Raw genomic sequence first — 24,363 nt, 5'->3', positions numbered from 1 at the left:
TCGAAAAACAATTAATTCATGAAAACTTGGCTTATTAGGCAAATCGGGCCATGTATAGTAGGCTGAGAAGTGCGTTCTGGCTACTAGGTACGACATATATATATATATATATATATATATATATATATATATATATATATATATATATATATATATATATATATATATATATATATACATATATATATACATATATATATACATATATATCTTCACTGTCGATGGTAATTGAAAAAATTAACTCTCCAAAATTCATTTTTTTACACTTTTATTTCGGGCCTTTTTTTTAGGGATGTTCCTGTGCGGGCCCTAAGCCTCTGGCTGGCCCACTAAGTGTTGCTTGTTTCTGTTTTACTTGAGCGGAGTAAGAGTATTTATGACTCATATGGTCGCTTCAGTAAGATTTTGTCCCACGTGTTTAACAACTTCTTCTGCTCTGTTGAATCTAAGATGAAATCTTTATGGGTTTGTAACACTGCACTGTGTTAGATAATGTTCCAATGGTCTGTCGGGCATTTCTCCACAGTGTTGACATTTCCTCTCAACTTCCGGAACCTGTAAGCCTATTTCCCATGCACATGGGTATCCAAGCCTGATGCGATGTAAATGCACTTCTGTTGTTCTACTGCTCCCTTTCATGAAGCTAAGTGGTTCGTAGTTGGTTAAATTCTTGTACTAACCCGCAGATCCTGATGTTGCAACTGCTGTGTTGTGGTCATTGTACATCTTTTGCATTGCTCTGTTTCTAATTACTTTCTTAATCTGTGATATGTAAATGTCTATATTTCTTCTCTTATTTGCAAGTTTTGCAGCTTCGTCTACAATCTCATTTCCTATTATTACCACATGACTTGGCACCCAGTTGATAAATACCCGTCGGCCTTGTCGTTTGAGTATTTGCATTAATGATATGACATTTGTGATCAGACGGATGTTATCACATATGTGTTCTTGTTGCAAGGTTTCAATGGCAGGTCTCGAATCTGTATGTATGATAGGATGTTGTCGGTGTTCAGCAAATTTGCCGCCTAGAAGCATTTCGTAAGGCTTCTTAAATTTTCAAAGACTTGGTTTAAACATAACATACATCATGCTTTTTATTTGTTTTGGGTGAGGTGGTATTATTTGGGTATGAAAGGCATAAGAATGAAAGTAACTGCAGAAAGCCTATTGGCCCATACGTTCTCTTTCTGCTCCTATGTTGGTTTGGGGTCTTGAAGTGGGTAGAAAAGAGTTATGCGTTAATTGGTTGTTGATTGCTTGTATTCACTTTTTGATGTGTAGTGCCTGACTGATGTCGAGTCTCCTGCTGTCGCTGTATCTATCGATGATTTCTGTGTTGTTTGTTAAGATTTTTTTGGTGATGGTCTGGTTGTGAAAAGAGATCATATGTTCCTTGATGGAGCCCTGTTGTTAGTGCATTGTTAATCGCCTAGAAAGAGACGTTGTTGTCTTGCCTATATACTGAGTTCTTTGGGGCTTACAGTTCCCAAGTGGACATATGAAGGCATAGACGAAGTTGGTCTCCTTCAAGGCGTTCTGTTTGGTATCTGGGGAGTTTTTCATGAGTAGTTGGCCGTTTTTTTTTTAGTAAATTGTCAATTATATTTCTGATTTTTGTCTGTAGGGGATAATGTTCCTATTAATAGTATCTTCCATGACACTTTCCTCTGTTTTATGAGCCGTCGAAAAGAAGTTCCTGTAAAACAGTCTAATAGGGGGGTACAGGTTTAGTGTTAGTTGACTCTTCAGAGGTTGCATGGCGTTTCACCTTTCTTTTTATGAATTAGAGAAGCCATTGTCGACTAAGACCTGCCTTACCCTATAGAGTTCTTCATCGACTTGCTTCCATCCTGAACTGTGACTGAGAGCCCAGTCGACTTAAGCATTGACAGCACTCCTCTTGTACCTGTCTGGGCAGTCATTATTGGCATTGAGGCACATTCCTATGTTTGTTTCCTTAGTGTAGACTGCAGTGTGGAAGCCTCCGTTCCTTTCCGTGACTGTTACATCTAAAAAGGGCAGTTTCCCGTCATTCTCCATCTCGTAAGTGAAACTTTACACAGAATTCTGGTCGAATGTCTTCTTCAGCTGCTGCAGACCTGGCATCAGGTACCTGCATAAAAATGTAGTCGACATACCTGCAGTATATGGCGGGTTTCAAGTCCATGTCAACTACGACCCTCTGCTCTATGGTACCCATGTAGAAGTTTGCAAACAGAACACCTAGGGGAGAACCTATGGTGACTCCATCTACTTGCTTATACTTGTGCCCATCTGAACCCAAGAAGGGTGCCTCTTTAGTGCAGGCTTGGAATATCCTGCACTAAACATACACTTCTTTCTTCTACACATATAGTCCTAGGGATCATTCAGGCTTGTTTGCATACACTTCTTTGTATGTTTTCTTCTATGCATATAGTCCTGGGACCATTCAGGCTTGTTCGCATACACTTCTTTGTATGTTTTCCGGTATGTCAAGAGGAGGATGTTTGAGAAGATCCCAGACGCTGCCTTAATCGACTTAGTTATGACATGGTAAAAGAATTGCAACCGGGAAATCATCCTGATTTATCGACGGATCCTGCAGTTTCTCCGAGACACAAACCAGGGTTTTGTCTCAGAGTCGATTAAGGCAGCGTCTGGGATCCTCTCGGATGTTGGTTCGAACCCTCGTCACAGCTCTTGTGGATTTGTTCATTTGATGCAACACGCTATTGTGATTTCTGTGTGTAATGAAGTAAAGGCAAAAAGGTAGAACAGCCTATTGACATAGCTCGAGTGCATGGGAGAATTGCGTCAAACCCTAGTTTAAAAGTGCACTGTGACAACCAAAAGTGTTTCACGGTTTGTTAAATTGACATTGTAAATAATGAAAATCAGGGTAACCCCTTAACAAAACCTCTTCTAAGCCTAATAAATTTCATATAAATCATATATAAGGATTAGGATAGGTCAGATTACCTGCGAGCCAGTAACACTTGTGGGCTCAACGAGTACAGAAAGATAGTGACTTATCAGAGGTCCCCCTATATGTCCCGATAATATTTTCTAGCTGGATTTTATAATTCATCGAAGTTTTGGTATTGACGGCTTCTGCGGATAGGCTGGTCCATGGGTTGATATCCCTGTGGGTGAAAATGTATTTCCTGTTCTCAGTTCTACATTGTGGCCTGTTGAACTTGAAGCCGTTGTTCCTTGTTTGTGTTACATCTGACCTTTTGAAGATGTTGTATGGGTCAACACTCTACAAATTGATTAACATTTTAAAAGTTTCGATGAGATCAACCCTGTCATGTCTGATTTGCAGTGTTGTTAGCCCTGTGGCTCCTCAACTGTTCATGATATGAAAGATGACTTTGTTCTGGAATAATTTTTGTTGCCCGATGTTGCACCTTCCCCAGTTCAGCTGTCTTTCTGAAGGATGAGGTCTACATGTTTGGCTATAATAATCCAAGAGCGGGGCCTACCAGAGATTTATACACTTTAATAACTATTTTGTTTTCATTAAAAGTCAAAGGTACGCTTGATTTTTCCAAGGGTTTGGTTAGCTTTTTTTTATTGCTGCTCCTACCTGTTGTGCAACTTTCAGTGAATGATGGATTCAGACTCTAAGGTCCTTTTCTTCATCAGTATGCTAAAAGGAATTGTAATTGATTTTGTAGTTGTGACGTTGTTTTGTTAGTCATCACATTAAAAGTCTTGCATTTTCCGATATTAAAAAGCATTTACCAGCCTTTTGACTATTTGTGGAGTTCATGTAGATCTCTTTGTAAGGCAGCAATATCATTTTCACTTCCCACTTTACCATAAATCTCCTAAACTCCTGAACTCCACATCTGCAAATTTGTTGATATGGTTTTATTATTGACGCATTAGCTTAAGTTATAAGCTTATACCTTGCTTATATTTGGCCACAGTATATATATTGAAGTTTGTTTAGGTTGCTCTTTTCTGTTTCAAATTTTAAGTGAACTATTTTAGGTGAATTATGAATCTAAATTTTAAAATGTGATATTATTATTATTATTTTGTATGTGCTTTTATTATCATTATCATCTTGAATATTTAATATTGTTTTAATTATTAATATAATTTCAAAATTACCTTTCTTCTTTTATAATTGTTTTCAAATTGTGATTTAAGTCTTAGGCTAAGACTAGTTATTGGTCAGGTTATCCAGCTTCGTATTCCTATATAACACATTCAGTTACTGGCGGGTGCACATGTTTGGCATTATTTTTCATTTTAGTCAATTTCTAACAAATACAGTTAGTGGTAGTGTGGGGGGGGGAGGCAGCGACTGGTGGCTCTATCACTCTCCTCAACTGGAAAACCTTTCTTATCATCTCCGTGTTGACAAGATGTATTTTTTACGGTAGTAATGATGTATTTAACGAAACCTGTTATGTTATGATGGGTTTTTGCTCTTATGGATGATAATAGGTCATGTTTATGATGTCCACCACCATGACCATGAAAATGGTCTTGGTCATGGTGGTGCCTGGTAACACAACGGTCTTGGTCATGGTGGTGCCTGGTAACACAACGGTCTTGGTCATGGTGGTGCCTGGTAACACAACGGTCTTGGTCATGGTGGTGCCTGGTAACACAACGGTCTTGGTCATGGTGGTGCCTGGTAACACAACGGTCTTGGTCATGGTGGTGCCTGGTAACACAACGGTCTTGGTCATGGTGGTGCCTGGTAACACAACGGTCTTGGTCATGGTGGTGCCTGGTAACACAACGGTCTTGGTCATGGTGGTGCCTGGTAACACAACGGTCTTGGTCATGGTGGTGCCTGGTAACACAACGGTCTTGGTCATGGTGGTGCCTGGTAACACAACGGTCTTGGTCATGGTGGTGCCTGGTAACACAACGGTCTTGGTCATGGTGGCGCCTGGTAACACAACGGTCTTGGTCATGGTGGTGCCTGGTAACACAACGGTCTTGGTCATGGTGGCGCCTGGTAACACAACGGTCTTGGTCATGGTGGCGCCTGGTAACACAACGGTCTTGGTCATGGTGGTGCATGGTAACACAACGGTCTTGGCATCTAATGATACATATTAACACCGGGTCTTGTTTATAAAGGTATTGGTAAAACTTACCTTAGAAGCAGTTGATATTTTGCATCAGCAACTTTAAGTCTTGGGACCTTGGGGTACTTCGGCCGTGCGTGAATCGTTAATTCTGCCCCATGGCATTTTAAGCTACCACCAGATCACCAGACAATTAAGATACCAGTACTACCAATTCTTGCAATAAATATGCTATAAAGGACTAACTGGGCCAATGACTGTTGATACCAGTACTGGTTTGGTGTTAATTTATGAAAAATATAATGGCAGTAATAATTGTTATTTATTTCTAAGTATATAAACTTTGCTCTTGTATAATCGTTATGTGCTACCTCATCAGGACACTAAAATAATACAATGGAAACCACTAATGTATTTATTGAATACAGTTCTCTGGCTGCTGTTGGAACCGAAATCTATGTCGAGACTACGGGCTCACCATAGCCCGTGCTACTTGGAACTTTTTGTTCCGGGTAGCGAATCTTAAACAACAACATGGTCAGATCAAGTAGCCTATGGAACAAAGTTTTCGAATAGTATAGACTAGAACCTTGAACGTCAGCTTTGTCGAAATCTTGTACCCCACTGTCAAGGGAACATTTTAAGTCTGATCTAAGGAAAGGATCTGATCATGTATTACATGATATTAGTACAGAATGGTCTGAATGGATTTGGCAGGCATGTTGTAGTTGAGGTAAGAGCCTGAGCCATCATCCACGGACACGTCAATCCCGCCATCACCTCTGCAACCAGAACCAATGGCGTTAACTATTATGTGTAGAATATTTGACTGATGTATAAATTCCTAGTGTTTAATGAAATTTTTGCTAAGTTGTAAAGGTTTAGATAATTAAGGTCTAGCTGCAAGGATCGTTAAAGCTGCAATCTTCTATTCCTCTGATCCTTATATATAACATAACCTTAAAAAAATTTAATATTTTACCCAAATTAATTCATATTCACCGGGGCAATCCTTTCATTATTCTTTTTATGAACTACTACTCCGCCGAAGTAAAACAGAAACAAGCAACACTTAGTGGGCCAGCCAGAGGCTTAGGACCCGCGCAGAAATATCCCTGAAAAAAATATTACAGCAATATAAATGATATAAATGAGTTCCAATATCTCAAAACACTAGTTTGAATGTTCGTCAGGGGCAATTTAAAATAGCATCCAAGTTTCTTACGTGTTGAGGAGAACGACAACCCCGCGTCCCGATGGGTCGTTGAAGGCGACGGATTCCAGTGTCGTTTGTGTGGTGGATGACGTTATGCGCTCAGCACCAGGCAACACAAATTTGCTGAAGTGACCCAAAGCGTAAAACATTGGCTGCTTGTAGAATTCACCCGCCTCCTGAAGATATCATAATTTTTAGTGGTAAAATGACATGTAAATATATATTATATAATCCTAATCACAAACTTGCAGAAACACGCAAGCCGATTGTATTAGAAAGAACTCCTCTCGTGAAAGGTTCAAACCTATGACCGACAGGGGCAAGGAACCCCTTGACAAGTCCAGTACTCTGACCAACTGACCACCACACAATTAAAAAATCATTAGAAGAGGAACCTATTTCCCCCAATTATATAATCCTTTTTAGTTTAAGGATTATCAAATTAATTAGTTAAAGGTTAGAATAATTAATGAAATTCCTGTGTTAATCTTCTTAATATATTGACACCTAGACCTTTTTTATGCCTATTAAACAATAATTCAGAAAATTTGGAAATTAAATATTTCGAAACGCAGTTGCTGTGATAGTTAATATTATAGTATTATAATACTTAAGCAAATTAGTGAAAACAAGAAGCTACACTAGAAGACGAAACTATAAATATAACTATATAGACCTAAGAACATAAGAACAAGGAAAACTGCAGACGGATCAGACCACCAGGGCTTCATGCACCTTGGTGTGTCCAGTATTTTCACCACTAGGCCACACTGACTGTTCAAAAGAATTAGAAGTTATCTGACCCTTAACCCAATTCCCAACAGCTCTCGGTGACCTTTTTTGGGCACATATTTCATCAATCACTTCATCATGCTGGGGCCACACGAGTAACATTTATGTGGCAAGCTTGAATGGTCCCCAAGCTAATATGCAACAGAAAACTCCTCATCCCTGAAGGATTCGAATCCAGGCAGCCATGCACTTTGGCGTGTCCAGTACTTTCACCACTAGGCTACACTAAATGTTCAAAAGAATTGGAAATCGTCTGACCCTTAACCAAGACATCTGCCTGACCCCGACAAAATTAATTATTAAGCACTATAAATGATAAATGTCTAATCTATGCTCGAAACAATCCAGTGATAGAAAAATAGACGTATTGCACGTTTCTTAAATTCTTTTATATGTTTTTGTAAGTTAGTACACTGCCTTCCTCTTCAGCCCGTCCTCATACCAAATTCATTACCATGATAAACCACACTTCCACCCAAACCAACTGGATAGTTATCTAGATATTTATGATAGTCTAATTCGTCCGAAAGCATATTACGGTTCCATTAATAGTATATATGAAAACTGGCAAATGAACCTTTATCATAAACAGTGATTATTCTCAAGTTATAACTTTAATGTAATAAAAATCGTTGGTTTAAAATATAACAAGCGCTTGCTGAAAGCGTTTTCTGTGAAGTATTTGGTTTTCTCTAAACAGAATTCATAGTTTTCGAATTATATATTTCACATTGTCAACAATACAATTTATTTACATAACCAAATGTAATGAAACTTATTGTTGACCAAACCACACATTAGAAAGTGAAGACGACGTTTCGGTCAGTCCTGGACCATTCTCGAGTCGATTGTGATTGATGAAGATTAAGCCACCCAAAAGGAGACACGGGCATGATAGCCCGTAAGTGGTGGCCCTTTTGAGCCATTACCAGTATCAAGAGCTGATACTGGTAACTTATAACTGCAGTCGCCATCACAAAAGAAATGCAGCATAATCTCCACAAGTGATGAACTCTAACTCCATGATTAACCGATGTCCATGATTAACCGATGTCCATGATTAACCGATGTCCATGATTAACCGATGTCCATGATTAACTGCACTGTAGATGAAAGCGTCATCGATGAACACTGGTCGGTAGATCCTATGGTGACCAAATGGCGATTGATTTATTGATGAAGATTAAGCCACCCAAAAGGAGGCACGGGCATGAGTAGCCCGTAAGTGGTGGCCCTTTTGAGCCATTAGCAGTATCAAGAGCTGATACTGGATTCGAATCCAGTATCAAGAGCTGATACTGGAGATATGTGGAGGTGCGACTGCACCCTGCGTAACAGGAGATGTCTCCCGTGACCAATTGGTTTGTTGTTGTTATAGATTCAGTTACTCGGAACAAGTTCCAAGTAGCACAGGCTATGGTGAGCCCATAACTTACCTGGCACAGGAGCGAGGCAAGTAGCACGACCTATGGTGAGCCCGTAGTGGACTTACCTGGCACAGGAGCGGTGGTGATTATTAAAAGGGGCGAGGCAATAAATAGGCAAGAGAGACGAAAGGTAAGGTGTAATAAAGGGGATAATAACAGGAATAAGAACATAAGAACAAAGGTAACTGCAAAAGGCCTATTGGCCCATGCGAGGCAGCTATTTATACCTACCCAATAAGAAGTGGAAGTAATAGAAATAATAAGGAATAGTATTATAATAGTATTATAATATAGTAGGATTCTTATGTATTATTACTATTATAATCCTACTATATTATAATACTAAGGAAATAATAGGAATAAGCAAGGGATCGACATATTTCAGCCACGTTATTGAAACTCCTCGTCTGTTAATGAAACTTATCCTACTCAAACCTTAACCTAAAGTAGCCTAAACTTAACCTAACCATAGATAGAGATTTTTTTTATATTTATTGTAAAAAAAAATACATTTCAATATACATGCAATATAAAGGTATTGAAGCACCATAAGAAAAGTGAGCATCAGCTCCACACCACACAGCACCAAATACCATAAGTCAGAGATGCACTTTGAACATTACAAATTAACCCTAACAGCAAAAGACAGAAACAACAATGAACACAAAAGGACAATTAACACAGAGTTAAGAGGGCTAAGAGAGCAAAGAACGTAAACGAGAAATACATAAACAGGACAAAAAATTAAATACATATGAACACACAATAAGAAACCGCACACCCAGACGGGGCATGCCAGTATTGAACAATAAACCACAAAAATGCACAAAAGAAAGACACCAGAAAACGGAAGTTACAAAACAGAAAAATAATGCAAAACACACACACACAAGACACCACAATACAAACAAACTACGCCGACCGGAACACACAGGATCCGGGAAACAAGGCGACAACCACACCCCAAACAAACACATGAAAGAAAAGACCGGAACACGTAGGAACCGGCAAAGGAAACAAAAACACACACACACACAAACACGGACATGAGAAAGCACACACACACACAAACACGAACATGAGAAAGCACACACACACACAAACATAACACCACAAGAACACAACACAAATGACAACATTCAAACACACACAGGAAAAACCATAGCACCATACAAACAAAACACCGAAACTCAACTCAGAAACGAGGCCGAGCCAAAAACATGGATACAAAACATACATACAGCAAACAAGGCACCAAGTACAAAATACAGGGAGTTATAAGGCAAACACGTACACTAAACATATTTATCCGGGAATTCCTGCGCCGGAAATCGCAAACAATAAGCCTCGCAAATCAGCATGCCGTCATCGTGCACCTGGCTACCAGGAGACGCACAAGGCCGAGGCATCAAATCCGGCACCCCATAAATAAACCCCTTTGCCCGCGGCACCCAAATAGTAGAGGAGCACCATGGGACCGGATGCACCCGTTCATTCAACGTGGGTTCCAAAGTTTTCGATGCAGGGACCACGACCCCGGAGGCCGCGACTACAGAGAAGGGTGCCGCACGAGGGGGGTCGAACACTGGGTGACGTACTAGGTTTATCACAGGGAGCCGCATTGGGGGATCCCGCAGGGGACGCAGACGCGCCATGGCCCCCGCCATCGGGCACAGGAGCAGAAGCCTCCCAGCGCACATCCTTCTTCAGTACCACGACGAGGTCACGATCACCAGGGGCAACCTCCCAAGGAGGGGAACCAGCAGCAGGAGGTGCATGGGGTATCACAAGAGGCAACACAGAACCTCCTACAGCACCATCAATCACATCGTTATACTCGGCAGCCCACTCACGAGGGGGCGACACTCCGAGCCGACCGAGAATGCTTGGACACAGGGCGCTGATCATCCGAACTGTCGCCACCAGCAGGAGGCACTCGAATAGAGCCCTCGGCTGGCCGCACTACAATGTGCAAAGCGCGAGCCGGAAGTACAACCGCCACACCAACAGGGGGATACAGGCCCACACCTCACAGGCGACACAGGAACAGGAACTGGAGACAGGGCAGGCTCCTCGCATCAGCCAGCAGAGGCGAAGGAGCCGGCTGATGCGAGGAAGCCGACGGCGGGGGCAGGTTGGCACCCACCACCACCCCGACACCCATATCACCAGACGCACTTGCGCGTCATCCAACACCGCATCCGTCCTCACACAAGGGGCACCACCCAGAACCGAGATATCCTCTCGTTCTGGCAAAGGAGGAAAATCCGCCTAATGGAACACGTTAACCCGGTCATACATCCGAGTGTTGCAGGCAGCAGTCAAATGTCCAACGTGGCCACACTTTAAACATGTCCGAGTCTGTCCACAGTAGTAGAAGCAGACCGTAAAGCCAGCGATCGAGAGAGAAGACACATTCCCACGAAGAACCATCTTAGTCGTCCTGTAGCCATTATTGAGTACCATGACGTCTCCAGTCGTGTGCCTACACATACACAGTATTGAGTCCACACGCCCATACCTGGCAAGAGCCCGACGGAGAAGATCCTCAGACATTTCAAACGGCTCATTCTTAATAGACACATATGTGTACTCCACACTCAAATTCGTCACAGTCACAGAGCCGAGACCTTTGCTCAGCCGCACCTCCTGATCCTCATACTGGTCGAGAAACTTCCTGAACAAGCCACTCTCGGCGAACTTCACAACCACACTGTCCTCAAGAACGACCTGAAATCTTCCACTTTCACGTCCATAACGTCAAACAGTGTTGCTTATGATTCCAATATCCACCCTACAGGTAAATATCAGCCCAGCCGAGTCCTTCCTCCTCACTTAAGTCCCCATACTGAGACTGAAAAACAGTCACCCCGCAGAGGCAACCACCACTCAGTAGGCAACCGACAATCGTCCAAAGTAAGCACCAGCCAGGAGCAGAGAGACATCAGGAACGACCGACTCGGCTGGTGGTTGGCACCACACTCCAAGAGTAGATAATTTTTTTTTTATTTATAAAAGAAAACCACAAAGAACAAACAGAAAAGCTACATACAAGAAAACATGAGTACATACGTGATACACAATACAGGAACACAACAGGCAAAAAACCCAAACATAAGAATAAGCAAAAGTGAAACATACAAGATACAAAGCATATAACAAACCCTAACACGGGCACAGAAGACAAGCTAAAAGCAATACAGGACACAAGGCATTAATAACAGAAAACAGAACCACACAGGGAACCGTAAGTACAAAAAATAAACAAATACAAAAAATAAACAAAAAAATACACAAAAGGCACAAAAAACATGCAAACGGCCAAAAGGCCTTAAGAACACAAGTACAAAATATATACCACCACCACACTAAACACACTACTACAGCAGCACAATAGCACACCAGCCATGCATACTACACACAGAGCTGGAAATATATAATCACACCCAACCACACAGAACATATACAGAAAGACACAAACACACAAAAACCGGAACACGCAGGAACCGGAAAACAAAACCCCCCGACCCAGACACACACGCAACCCCACCCCACACCCACGCACCCAGGCGCAAGTAACCCCACAACACACAACAGTCAACGAGGAGGATATTTCTCAGGAAACTGCCACGGCGGATACTTCCGTTCATAAGCCTCCCATATTAAATACTCAAGTTCGGTAGGTGAGCAGCCCTCATGACACCGCAGGTACTCCATATACTCGGGAATCTCCACATCCGGCAGAAGCGGTCACGCCCAACCACGGTACACAAAAGACGAAGAACCCTTCTTGGGCAGCATAGACACCGCCGCCGAGGAAGCAGGAGACACCGAAATAGCGGGCAGAGGCTGCAACACCGCCCCCGACAAAGCAGGAGACACAGAAGAAACGGCCGGAGACGTGTGGGGCGGCAGAACCGCCGCCGACGAAACAGGGGATGGGGCACGGAACCCTCAGAGCACGCAGCTTTCTTCAAGACCATCACCAGGTCGCCACGTCCACTCTCAACACCGCAAGGGGGAACCACCCCCCACGGGGAATCGGAACCATCCGACGCGGGAAACGCACCCAAAGCAAGAGGTACCGGCCCCACACCGGCCCCCACCCATACAGCAGGAGCCACATCAGGGCCCACACCATCCACCGGACCCACACCAGCACCAGACGCACCATCCTCGCACTCCACAGAGGAACAGCTCACAGAAGAAACATCGACACTCGCCGCATCCTCACATTCCTCTGCCCACGATCGAGGAGGCGAAGCACCCGCATCCGTGCGTGAACGCTTGGGACAAGGCCGTTGATCATCAGAGCTGTCACCCCCTGCAGGAGGTACCTGAGAAGAGCCAGCGGTAGACTGCCCCTCAACCGGGGTAGCACGACCCTGCAGAATGTCAGCCTCAACAACAGAGGGGACGAGACCGCCACCCACAGAAGATACAGGAGAAGGAACAGGCGCGGCCGTAGGAGAAGGGTCCAACACAGGTGAGGGAGCCTGCAGAGACGTCGAAGGCAACAGAGGTGCAGAGTCGGAAACAGGTGCAGAAGCCGGTGGAAGCGACGAAACAGAGTGCGGGGGCAGAGTCACACACACCACCACCTCGTTGTGTACACCACCGTCCACACACGCCGGGCCAACAGCCACCACCAGGTCAGCAGGCGGCAGGGGAACCTCCCCACCCACTCTGTCATGAGACTGCAGGTCCCGCGCCACCAACGGGGGAAAATCCTCGTCCCGGAACAAATTAATAGGTGCAGCCACGACCCCAGTGCAATCAGCTGCCCCTCAACGCCACAACGAAAACATTGTCGAGGCTGTCCCACGTAGAACGCCCGCATAGTGTAGCCCATCAAAGTCACCGCGGAGGGAACAGGAGACTTGAGCCGCAGGCCGAGGGTCTGGGTCCCAAACGAGACTCCACGCCACCTGCCAGCAAAGACGGAGTTCATCCGGATGGAAACGAAAGTCCCAAACTGGCCAAAATACCGTCGAAGCAAAGCCTCCGTAAATTCAAATGGCACAACATGCAGGGCCACATACGTCACCGAACAACACCGGTCAGAGATAGGGACGGTACCACCATCCCCAGGGAGAGGAAGAGAGCACCCATCGTAACGGGCCACAGAGTCACTATAAACAGCAGCGGAGTTAAACTTAAGTCCCCGATGGGTGGACAGCAGTTGGAGCCCGTACACATCTGCAACACGCACACGCAACATATCCAACAGGACAATCTCAAGGGCCAGGTAAGACGCCCGTCCAGAAAATTCCAGACCCACGGTCTCAGAGCGGCGAATAGGGGGGAGGGGGGTCCCCATGGCGCCGACGTAACAACACCACCCTCCCACACAGAACACTTAGCAACGCCTGAGGAGTGCTTGGCGACCACGTCTTGACCCCCTGGCGGTCAGGCCAGCAATCAGAGTAGATAATAGCACAAATTATGTAGTCGTTCCCAATTCCTTCCTTTAAGGGTATCTTCCTGAGGACTGGTTGTCCTCCTGTTTGGAAACTTGGCTTTATTCACTATGGAAAATTTTCATATTCACTAATTTCTTAAATTATAGTTTATATTTATACATATAAATATCGAGTAAAATAATAATTTGCATTATAATTTACCTTCAACCGATCCTAACCAATATAGACAAGTTATCGTAGCCCATCCTAACCATGACCCCCATTGCAAAAATAAGCCATCATTACGAAGTGTAAGATTCTGAAGCAACAGCTTATGGACTTAATTATTTATTAATTATAAAATTAATTCAACCTCAAAATTAATTATATGACAATTTAAAGAAACTTATACAAACAGCATTAACGATGATGGGAGCGTCGAGGAAGTTGTTAGCCCAGTTGGGTCCCCCCAGCGTGTCCAGAGCCATGTTCCAGTCCACCCAGCCCGTTGAGTGGTGGTTCACGGCCTGCATACACCAAAAGCAATCTTAGTAAGTGTTCATATTACAGACCATCCTCATCAAACAAGGCCAAATGTTCGTTAATCCAGCCACCGAACTCCCTATTTATGAATAAAAAATGGTTTTCAACCTACCCTGAGACCAAGTTCATTCCATCTAGCAGTCGACCCCAAAGAAAATTGTTAAAACGATGTTCATTCAAAATATAAATTTTCTCAAATATAAATTAATATTGTTATATATTAGCATACTATGCATATTTAGGCATATGTTAGGTTAGGTATTTAGATTCTGTAGGCGATTATTTGTAGTACGTGGGTGAAGCATATACAGCAATGTGGTTCAAACAAAATTCATCAGTGAAGCACTTGTTCCGGAAGTGTTCGAACGTCATCAGTTGTGAGTCGTGTGTAAACCGCTTTTCATTCATAAACAAGGGGTTTGGCGGGTGCATGGAATCACTTTTGGGTCTTTGTTTGGAGGACGGGCTGTCACAACTGATGACGCAGCCCGTCCTCCAAACAAAGATCCAAAAGTGATTCCATGTACCCGCCAAACCACCTGTTTATGAATGAAAAACGGTTTACACACAACTCACAACTGATTTCGTTCGAACACTTCCGGAACAAGTGCTTCACTGACGAATTTTGTTCAAACCACAACGCTATAAATGCTTCACTGACGTACTACAAATACAACAGCCCGTCCTCTAAACAAAGATCCAAAAGTGATTCCATGCACCCGCCAAACCCCCTGTTTATGAATGAAAAGCGGTTTACACACGACTCACAACTGCTGACGTTCGAACATATCCGGAACAAGTGTTTCACTGGCGAATTTTGTTCGAATCACAACGCTATAAATGCTTCACCCACGTACTACAAATACAAATAATCGCCAACAGAACCTAAACACCTAACCTAACCTAACCTATGCCTATATATGCACAATATGCTAATATATTATAATATTAATTTATATTTGAGAAAATTCTTGTTTTGAATGAACAGCATGTAAACATTTATGAATGCGTCTGTGGGGGCGACCGCTGGATGTAATGGACTTGAGTCGAGGACGGGTTGAATACAAATAATCGCCAACAGAACCTAAACACCTAACCTAACCTAACCTATGCCTATATATACACAATATGCTAGTATATTATAATATTAATTTATATTTGAGAACATTCCAGTTTTGAACGAACAGCATATAAAAATTTATGAATGCGTCTGTGGGGTCGACCGCTGGATGAAATGGACTTAAGTTGAGGACGGGTTGGTAAATGCTACACCCACGTTCTACAAATACTCGCCTACAGAATCTAAATGCCTAACCTAACCTTTGCCTAAATATGCACAGTATGCTAATATATAACAATATTAATTTATATTTGAGAAAATTTCTATTTTGAATGAACATCATGTTAACAAGTTTCTTTGGGGGTCGACCACTAGATCGACCTAAACACCTAACCTAACCTAACCTATGCCTACATATTTACAAGATGCCAATATATTATAATATTAATTAACATCTGAGAAAATTCCCATTTTGAATGAACAGCATGTAAAAATGCATGAATGCGTCTGTGGGGTCGACCGCTGGATGTAACGGACTTGTTCTGAGGACGGGTTGCTGTTTGCATAGCAGCTCTGTAAATGATTCACCCACGTACGTCAAGTACAAATAATTGCTAACATAACCTAAACACTTAATCTAACCTAACGTACGCAAATCTATACATAGAACTGGAATATATAGAAATATTAATTCATACATGAGAAAAATTTAATACACAGTACTCTAAAATAGATGAATACATCTTGGGATGGTCTGCTGACGCTTTAACGAGCCTAGCCTGAGGAAGAGTCGCACAGCTTGGAAGAGTATGGCTAAAGGAAGGGTTGCCATATTACCACTGTCGCCAGCGAGACAGTTTATGTCGTTTTGAAATTATGCTTTTCACAAAACATAATTTCACTGAGGGTAGCCAAACATGGCGCACGACATACCTGCGTGACGAAGTGAGCATACTCCTCGGCGCGGGCCCACGACCCCAGCATCACGCTCAAGGAGCCCTCAACGTCGTAACCTACAAGAATACCGAAATCCTTCATTCCAATGCACTGTGCAACCGTTTTACAGCAATTATTGACGTCCATAGAAAACCCATTTCTTGAAAAATCCTAAGCATTTTTAATATTCAGCATTCTTAATTAATAATTTATGCAATGAGGATGCAAGTTTGTGCTCTTATAAATATAAAAATAATAAAATAAATAAATAATAATAATAATAATAATAATAATAATAATAATAATAATAATAATAATAATAATAATAACAATAATAAAATCTGTAGGAGCCATGATGAGGGTTTAAACCTATGTGGTGGGTGTTCCCAGGTACACGCTCTAGACAACTATGTCACAACATGGTAAAAGGATTGCAACTTGGGGTACTACTGCACTATGAGGATTCCACCGAAATCAAACTAGACTTTCACATAATCCCCCCCCCCTATGCACTTTGGCTGTCATCTAGAGGGTGCAATCTACCCGAGGTTACAAAAGTACCCCAGGTTGTAATCCTTTTGCCATGTCGTTGCATAGTTGTCCAGAGCGTGTGCGTGGGAACACCCACAACACAGGTTCGAACCCTCATCACGGCTCCTACGAATTTGCTCATTGACGCATCACGATAGTGTGATTACTCTCTGTGTAATAATAATAATAATAATAGAGAAGCTTACTACACTGCCATAGAGCTTGAATGATGGGTGAAGGAAGGACCCAATATGTGTGTAAGTGTATTAACAACCAAATTTTCGGATGTAACCTATACCCTTTCTGAAGGTGTTGTATACAATATTCTTGTACTTTATGCAATACAGCACCCTGAGAAAGGATATACAATACAATACCTTGGAAAGGATGTAGGTTACATCCGAAATTTTGGCTTTTAAAACACTTAAACATATATTGGAACTTTCCTTCAACTTCAATAATAATAATAATAATAATAATAATAATAATAATAAACAAAGAAATCACATTAACATGATGTATCAATGACAATATCAGTAGGAGCCACGAGGAGGATTTAAACCTACTAGCCAGAGAGAATGATGGGTCATTGGATGAAACCCAGATAGGCTTCAGTGGAAGCCTCAGGAACCCTTGAGGATTTAGTTGAATCCCAAGTTGCAAAGATATTAACCATGTTGTGGTGTGGGGGGTCTAGAATATGACTGGCTGTAACCAAAGCGAAGGTTCGAATCCTCCTCTTGCCTCGTACTGATTTTCCTATTGATACATCACGTTAATGTGATATCTTTGTGTATTTGAAGAGAAATATAGGGGGTAGAATTCCTAGACTACATGCCAGAGCGCGTGAGGGCATTGTGTGAAAAGATTCAATTGAATTCCAGGTTGCAATGCTTGTGACCATGTCGTGGTGTTGTGGTCTAGAGTGTTCCTAGGAGTACGCAGTGCATAGGTTCGAATCCTCCTCATGGCTCCTACTGGTTTTCTAAATAATAATAATAATTATAATAATAATAATAATAATAATATTGCATTCATAATAAGTGCATACAAGAGTTCATAAGAACGCAAAATGAAGCCATTACGCATAAAATTATAACATGAAGCCATTACGCAAAGCGTTTTATTCAGAACTTAGGAGAAAAATTATTAATAGGTATAATGGGGTAAACACTCACGTTTCCCACCTTGTGCTACCCACCCACCTAATTTAGTAGTTAAGACATGCAACTTCATCAGTATATGATGACCACACCTCACATCAGAAGATGGAAAGACGAAGACGTTTGGGTCCGTCCTGGACCATTATCAAGTGTGAGGAAGAGGTGATGGATTGACTGATGAAGATTAAGCCACCCAAGAGGAGGCACGGGCATGAGTAGCCCGTAAGGGAGGGGAAGAGGATGTTGTTGTTTTAGATTTAGCTACTCAGAACGAAATGTCCATGAATCATCAGCTATAGTGAACCTGTAATTGAGTTCGATTATTTGCGATAACCTTGTTACTGTGATATTTGGGTCACAGGTTTAAATGGAGGTGGGTTTTCTCCCGTTTCTTCTCCGCTTCTGTTTTAGCGCACTGGTTTTAGTCTTGTTTTAATAACTTTATCTTTTTATGGTGGAATATAGATGCACAATGTTCACTAGTGTGTCCCATTCTTAAACTGCTTTTATAATCATTGTAGTCGCAGTGGATTTTGCATTTAATGCAGCGCTCTTGTTGGATGAATGTTGAGTTTGATGCGCAGAGTTTCAGTTGCTTCACATTCCAGTAAGTAGTGTAATCACGGCGCCTCAGCATCTGTTCTTCAGATATAACATTCTTTAACTGTTGGGTTTATCACCTCCCAGCAGCACTTGTAACCAAGTCTGAGTCTGTGTATGACTACTGCAATGTCTCTAGATATATTTTTGCCAGGCTTGAAAGAGTAGTACCCATTGGCTTGTTCGTACCACATCGCAGTGGATCTTCCTCTGTGGCGACTTTTAATAGCTGGGAGTATTTTCTTCTTGATTTCCTCCTTATTCTGTGACAAACTTGACGGTATTTGAACCTGTACAACAGGTAGAGCAGTGGCAGTTTTTGCTAGTGAATCTGCCTTGAGAGGAGAGATTGATGTTAGTAAAGTATTGGGTATGTTAGTAAAGTCCTGGGTATGTTAGTAAAGTATTGGGTATGTTAGTAAAGTCCTGGGTATGTTAGTAAAGTATTGGGTATGTTAGTAAAGTATTGGGTATGTTAGTTAAGTATTGGGTATGCTAGTAAAGTATTGGGTATGTTAGTAAAGTACTGGGTATGTTAGTAAAGTATTGGGTATATTAGTAAAGTATTGGGTATGTTAGTAAAGTACTGGGTATGTTAGTAAAGTATTGGGTACATTAGTAAAGTATTGGGTATGTTAGTAAAGTACTGGGTATGTTAGTAAAGTACTGGGTATGTTAGTAAAGTATTGGGTATGTTAGTAAAGTACTGGGTATGTTAGTAAAGTATTAGGTATGTTAGTAAAGTACTGGGTATGTTAGTAAAGTACTGGGTATGCTAGTAAAGTATTGGGTATGTTAGTAAAGCATTGGGTATGTTAGTAAAGTATTGTAGAAGGTTAGTAAAGTATTGGGTACGTTAGTAAAGTACTGGGTATGTTAATAAAGTACTGGGTATGTTAGTAAAGTATTGGATATGTTAGTAAAGTACTGGATATGTTAGTAAAGTGTTCCTTCAACCACATCTCATTTAACACAACGAATGAAAATCTGTAGTTTAGAGCCTGCAGTAAGGCACTAACATTATCATGGTACTTAGTTACAGATCTTACAATTAAATTAATTGATGAAACTTTATGATGATTTGCAAATAAATTGTTGGCAAGGTTTGCTGTATAATACTTACAGTTACGATCGTTATTAAAGTGTAGATTGTCATCGAGACTAGATAGGAGGCTTAGTTCAGGGGTGTATGAATTATTGCATCCAGAAAGCTGACAGGAGGGGGACATATTCAAACATTACAAACAAAAAATTATGCACACTTAAGAGTGCATGAAACTTATTAGTTATGGAAGAACAAAACACTAATAGTAAAATGTCCTCTTAATAATGAAAGGAAACACTGGTTTGACAATAACCTCAGCTAGAATTATTACTATGAAAACTAGGCAAGAGGGGTAGTTTACCTTATCTGCTTGATACCTGCTTGATAGTGTTCTTGGAGTTCTTCTTCTCCCTAAGCCAGGCCTGACTTGTGAGAGTTTGGTCCACCCAAGCTGTTGCTTGGAGCGGCCCGCAGGCCCACATACCCACCACAGCCCGGTTGGTCCGGCACTCCTTTAAGAAAACTATCTAGTTTTCTCTTGAAGATGTCCACGGTTGTTCCGGCAATATTTCTTATAATCGCTGGGAGGACGTTTAACAACCGTGGACCTCTGATGTTTATACAGTGTTCTCTGATTGTGCCTATGGCACCTCTGCTCTTCACTGGTTCTATTCTGCATTTTCTTCCATATCGTTAACGCCAGTATGTTGTTATTTTACTGTGTAGATTTGGGACCTGTCCCTCCAGTATCTTCCACGTGTATATTATTTTATATCTCTCTCGTCTTCTTTCTAGTGAGTACATTTGGAGAGCTTTGAGACGATCCCAATAATTTAGGCGCTTTATCGCGTCTATGTATCTTCTTCTTGAGGTTATCTTGAGATGATTTCGGGGCTATTTAGTGTCCCCGCGGCCCGGTCCTCGACCAGGCCTCCACCCCCAGGAAGCAGCCCGTGACAGCTGGCTAACACCCAGGTACCTATTTTACTGCTAGGTAACAGGGGCATAGAGTGAAAGAAACTCTGCCCAATGTTTCTCGCCGGCGCCTGGGATCGAACCCAGGGCCACAGGATTACAAGTCCAGCGTGCTGTCCACTCGGCCGACCGGCTCCCTATGCTGTATATGTTCTCTGTATTCCCTCTGTTTCAGCAATCTCTCCTGCTCTGAAGGAGAAAGTGAGCACTGAGCAGTACTCAAGACGGGACAGCACAAGTGATTTGAAGAGTACAACCATTATGATGGGATCTCTGGATTTGAAAGTTCTCGTAATCCATCCTATCATCCTATTCTGGCTGACGTAATATTTGCTTGGTTATGATCCCTAAACGTTATTGCGTCAGACATCATTATTCCCAAATACTTTACATGGTGTTTTCCTACTATGGGCACATTTGATTGTGTTTTATACCCTGTATCATGTTTATGGTCCTCATGTTTTACCGTACCTGAGTACCGGAAATTTATCACTGTTAAACATCATGTTATTTTCTGCTGCCCAGTCGAAAACTTTATTAATATCTGCTTGTAGTTTTACCTCTGTCTTCAGCAGAGGTAATTTTCATGCTGATTTTTGCGTCATCTGCAAAGGATGATACGAAGCTGTGACTTGTATTTGAGTCTTTATCTAATATGAGAATAAGGAAAATCAGTGGTGCAAGGACTGTACCCTGAGGTACAGAGCTTTTAACTGCGCTTGGACGCGATTTTATCTGGTTGACTGTTACTCTCTGTGTTCTGTTCGACAGAAAACTGAGTATCCAGCGTCCTACTTTACCGGTTATTCCTATTGACCGGATTTTGTGAGTTATCACTGCACGGTCACATATATCGAATGCCATTGCAAAATCCGTGTATACCACATCTGCATTCTGTTTTTCTTTTAATGCCTCAGTGATTTTGTGGTAATGGTCAAGTAGCTGTAAGAGGCATGATCTTCCCGCTCTAAATCCATGTTGGCCTGGATTATGAAGGTCATTGGTCTCCATGAAACTGGTGACCTAATTCCTGATCACTCTCTCAAATAATTTTATTATGTGGGTCGTTAGTGCAACTAGTCTATAATTCTTTGTCAATGCCTCCCTCTCTCGTGTAGAAGGGCTATGTCTGCTGATATCCGGTATCTCCCCCGTGTCCAAGCTCTTCCTCCACACTACACTGAGATGCCTGTGCTACTGACACCTTGCATTTGTTTACAAAAATTGAATTCCATGAATCTGAACCCGGGCCAGACCTTGTGAGGTTCTGGACCACACAGACCTCGTGTGACCAGACTCTGTACCTTATGAGGTACACTGTTAACACTAGACAATAGGGGTAGTTTACCTTATGAGGTACACTCAGGTACACTGATAACACTAGACAATAGGTGTAGTTTACCTTGTAAGGTACACTCAGGTACACTAGTAACACTAGACAATAGGGGTAGTTTACTTTATGAGGTACACTGGTAACACTAGACAATAGGGGTAGTTTACCTTATGAGGTACACTCAGGTACACTGGAAACAAAAGATTATGAAATAGTAAAGACATAGCCAGAGTACAATGGAGCAAGAACACTTGGAGTAGCCAGGTAACATTGGGTTAATTAAGCTGTGGCGCTTGGGTTAACTAAGCTGTGGCACTTGGGTTAACTAAGCTGTGGCACTTGGGTTAACTAAGCTGTGGCACTTGGGTTAACTAAGCTGTGGCACTTGGGTTAACTAAGCTGTGGCACTTGGGTTAACTAAGCTGTGGCACTTGGGTTAACTAAGCTGTGGCACTTGGGTTAACTAAGCTGTGGCACTTGGGTTAACTAAGCTGTCGCACTTGGGTTAACTAAGCTGTGGCACTTGGGTTAACTAAGCTGTGGCACTTGGGTTAACTAAGCTGTGGCACTTGGGTTAACTAAGTTGTGGCACTGAGATGATCACTCTGTTCAAATACGCCACATTGGTAGAGGAACTTATTAGGGGTTTTCTCATTTAATATTACAAAGGTTTTCCATGGGAGTGTTCCTTGTTTTTCGCTCGCGGTAATTGTGTAAAGTCCCCAGCTGGCCTCCTCGTGGCACTCCTGGTTTCACAAACAGCTTGGGCTTCCCCCCTCTACTGCTGCTCTAAGGGGACCTTCCGTCTACCTGCAGTAGGGGTCATTTGTCAGTGACACTTGGTTTGAGCAATCCCAAAGGAAGTCTGCCCCTGTCAAGGGTTTTCTTGCCTTGTCACCCATAAACTTTTGTGAAAACCATTACGGAGACGTACTGACCCCTGTCAGCACGATGGGTGACCTACATGACGATCCGGCTATGAATGACCGGTCGCCAGACTGTCCAAACTGTGGCAGAACCTTTCGAGACTATAGAGCAATGCGAGTCCATCTGAGCCGCATGCACAAGGTCCAATATCACCAGGAACTTGAAGAGGCCGCGAGTAGAGCGGGTAGGCCCAAAGCGAGGTGGACCGATGAGTAGAAACGCCTCCTAGCAATGGAAGAGGTGAAGCTGGAAGGCAGACCCCCAGGCAGGCCGGGAAGGTATGAACCAGAGGCTGCAACAGCGCCTTCCTTCGCGAACTTTAGAGTCCATCAAGAGTCAAAGGAAAAGGAATGAGTACAAAGAATTGGTGGTGGAATACAGAAATCGTGCGGAGGGCGAGGACTCGGAGTCTTCACTGTCTAACTCAGACAGGGAGGACGAGCAGCCTAGCCCATTAAGGAACCATGGACGGAGAGGCAATATCAGGGCGGCGGTGGGAGCCCCCCTGATGGCGCTGAACCTGACATTCCACTCATCCCCTGACGGGACCCCCCAGGAAGCTTCTTGGAAGGAAACCATGGTGGAATTCCTTGCAGCTATTGCACCCTGGGGCCAGAAAACTGGATGGGGGGGGGGAAGAACTCCTTGATGAGGCAATCACTGACCTGGTCAGTGGTAACGGCCATAACGTGGATAGAATCCTTGAGCGCCATGCTCGAGTGGTTACTTCTGCCAAAAGATCTGGTGACCACGCACTGCGCCCTCGCCCTGGACGTTGACAGAGACCACCGATTAATCGTGCTGATCCAACTCAACCTCCGACCGGACGAAAGAGGGAGCGAAGAGCACAGTACATTCTGTGTCAGAGCCTGTACGAGAAGGATCGTTCAAAAGCCGCTGCACGTGTCCTTTCCGGAGACTGGAAAGTAACCCCCACTGAGGTGGAGCCAGCTCGTCTCTTTCCATTCTGGGAGACACTATTCTCTAGACCCACATCACCGGACTGCCGCCCTATTCGTGACCGTGATCCAGTTAATCAGCAACTAGGGGACCCTATAACACCAGAGGAAATCCTTGTTTTTCTCAAGGCAGGTAGCAATGCTGCTCCCGGCCCCGACGGTATCACTATTCGTCTACTTAAAGCTATACCAATCAGGGTGTTTGCAAAATTGTTTAATCTGTGGTTGGTAAACGAATCCCTGCCACAACCTTTTCGCAAGAATAAGACAGTGCTGTTAGCTAAGAAACCTAACCCCAGACTCTCCTTCCCATTATCGCCTCATAACCATATCATCTACGATAGTAAGGCTGTTCCATAAGATTCTGAGCAGCAGACTCTCCGAGGCAGTCAGGATCGACAGGCGGCAGAAG

The 24,363-nt window shown here is 42.8% G+C and overlaps 2 protein-coding genes across 3 annotated transcripts in view; both read right to left on the bottom strand.

Annotated features, from left to right (window-relative positions):
- Positions 1-4,430: 4,430 nt before the first annotated feature.
- On the bottom strand, positions 4,431-5,024 carry LOC138364858 (uncharacterized). The gene has a single exon (XM_069324840.1). It carries the CDS (start codon positions 5,022-5,024, stop codon positions 4,431-4,433), a length of 594 nt encoding a protein of 197 aa, XP_069180941.1.
- Positions 5,025-5,443: 419 nt separating this feature from the next.
- LOC123759092 (putative glucosylceramidase 3) overlaps positions 5,444-24,363 on the bottom strand; it is a 41,666-nt gene continuing 22,746 nt past the window's right edge. For both annotated transcript variants that reach the window (XM_045743944.2, XM_045743945.2), the window contains exons 9-12: positions 16,416-16,495; positions 14,296-14,406; positions 6,268-6,434; positions 5,444-5,824 (exon numbers count right to left, since the gene is read on the bottom strand). In XM_045743944.2, the coding sequence (XP_045599900.1) occupies positions 5,728-5,824; positions 6,268-6,434; positions 14,296-14,406; positions 16,416-16,495 (455 nt within the window). In that variant the 3' untranslated portion in view covers positions 5,444-5,727. The remainder of the gene's footprint in view (positions 5,825-6,267; positions 6,435-14,295; positions 14,407-16,415; positions 16,496-24,363) is intronic.

The sequence above is a fragment of the Procambarus clarkii genome, chromosome 15, assembly GCF_040958095.1.
Source record: "Procambarus clarkii isolate CNS0578487 chromosome 15, FALCON_Pclarkii_2.0, whole genome shotgun sequence".
NCBI lineage: Eukaryota > Metazoa > Arthropoda > Malacostraca > Decapoda > Cambaridae > Procambarus > Procambarus clarkii.
The sequence above is the reverse complement of the archived record's forward strand: the minus strand, read 5'-3'. Positions and strand labels throughout refer to the sequence as shown.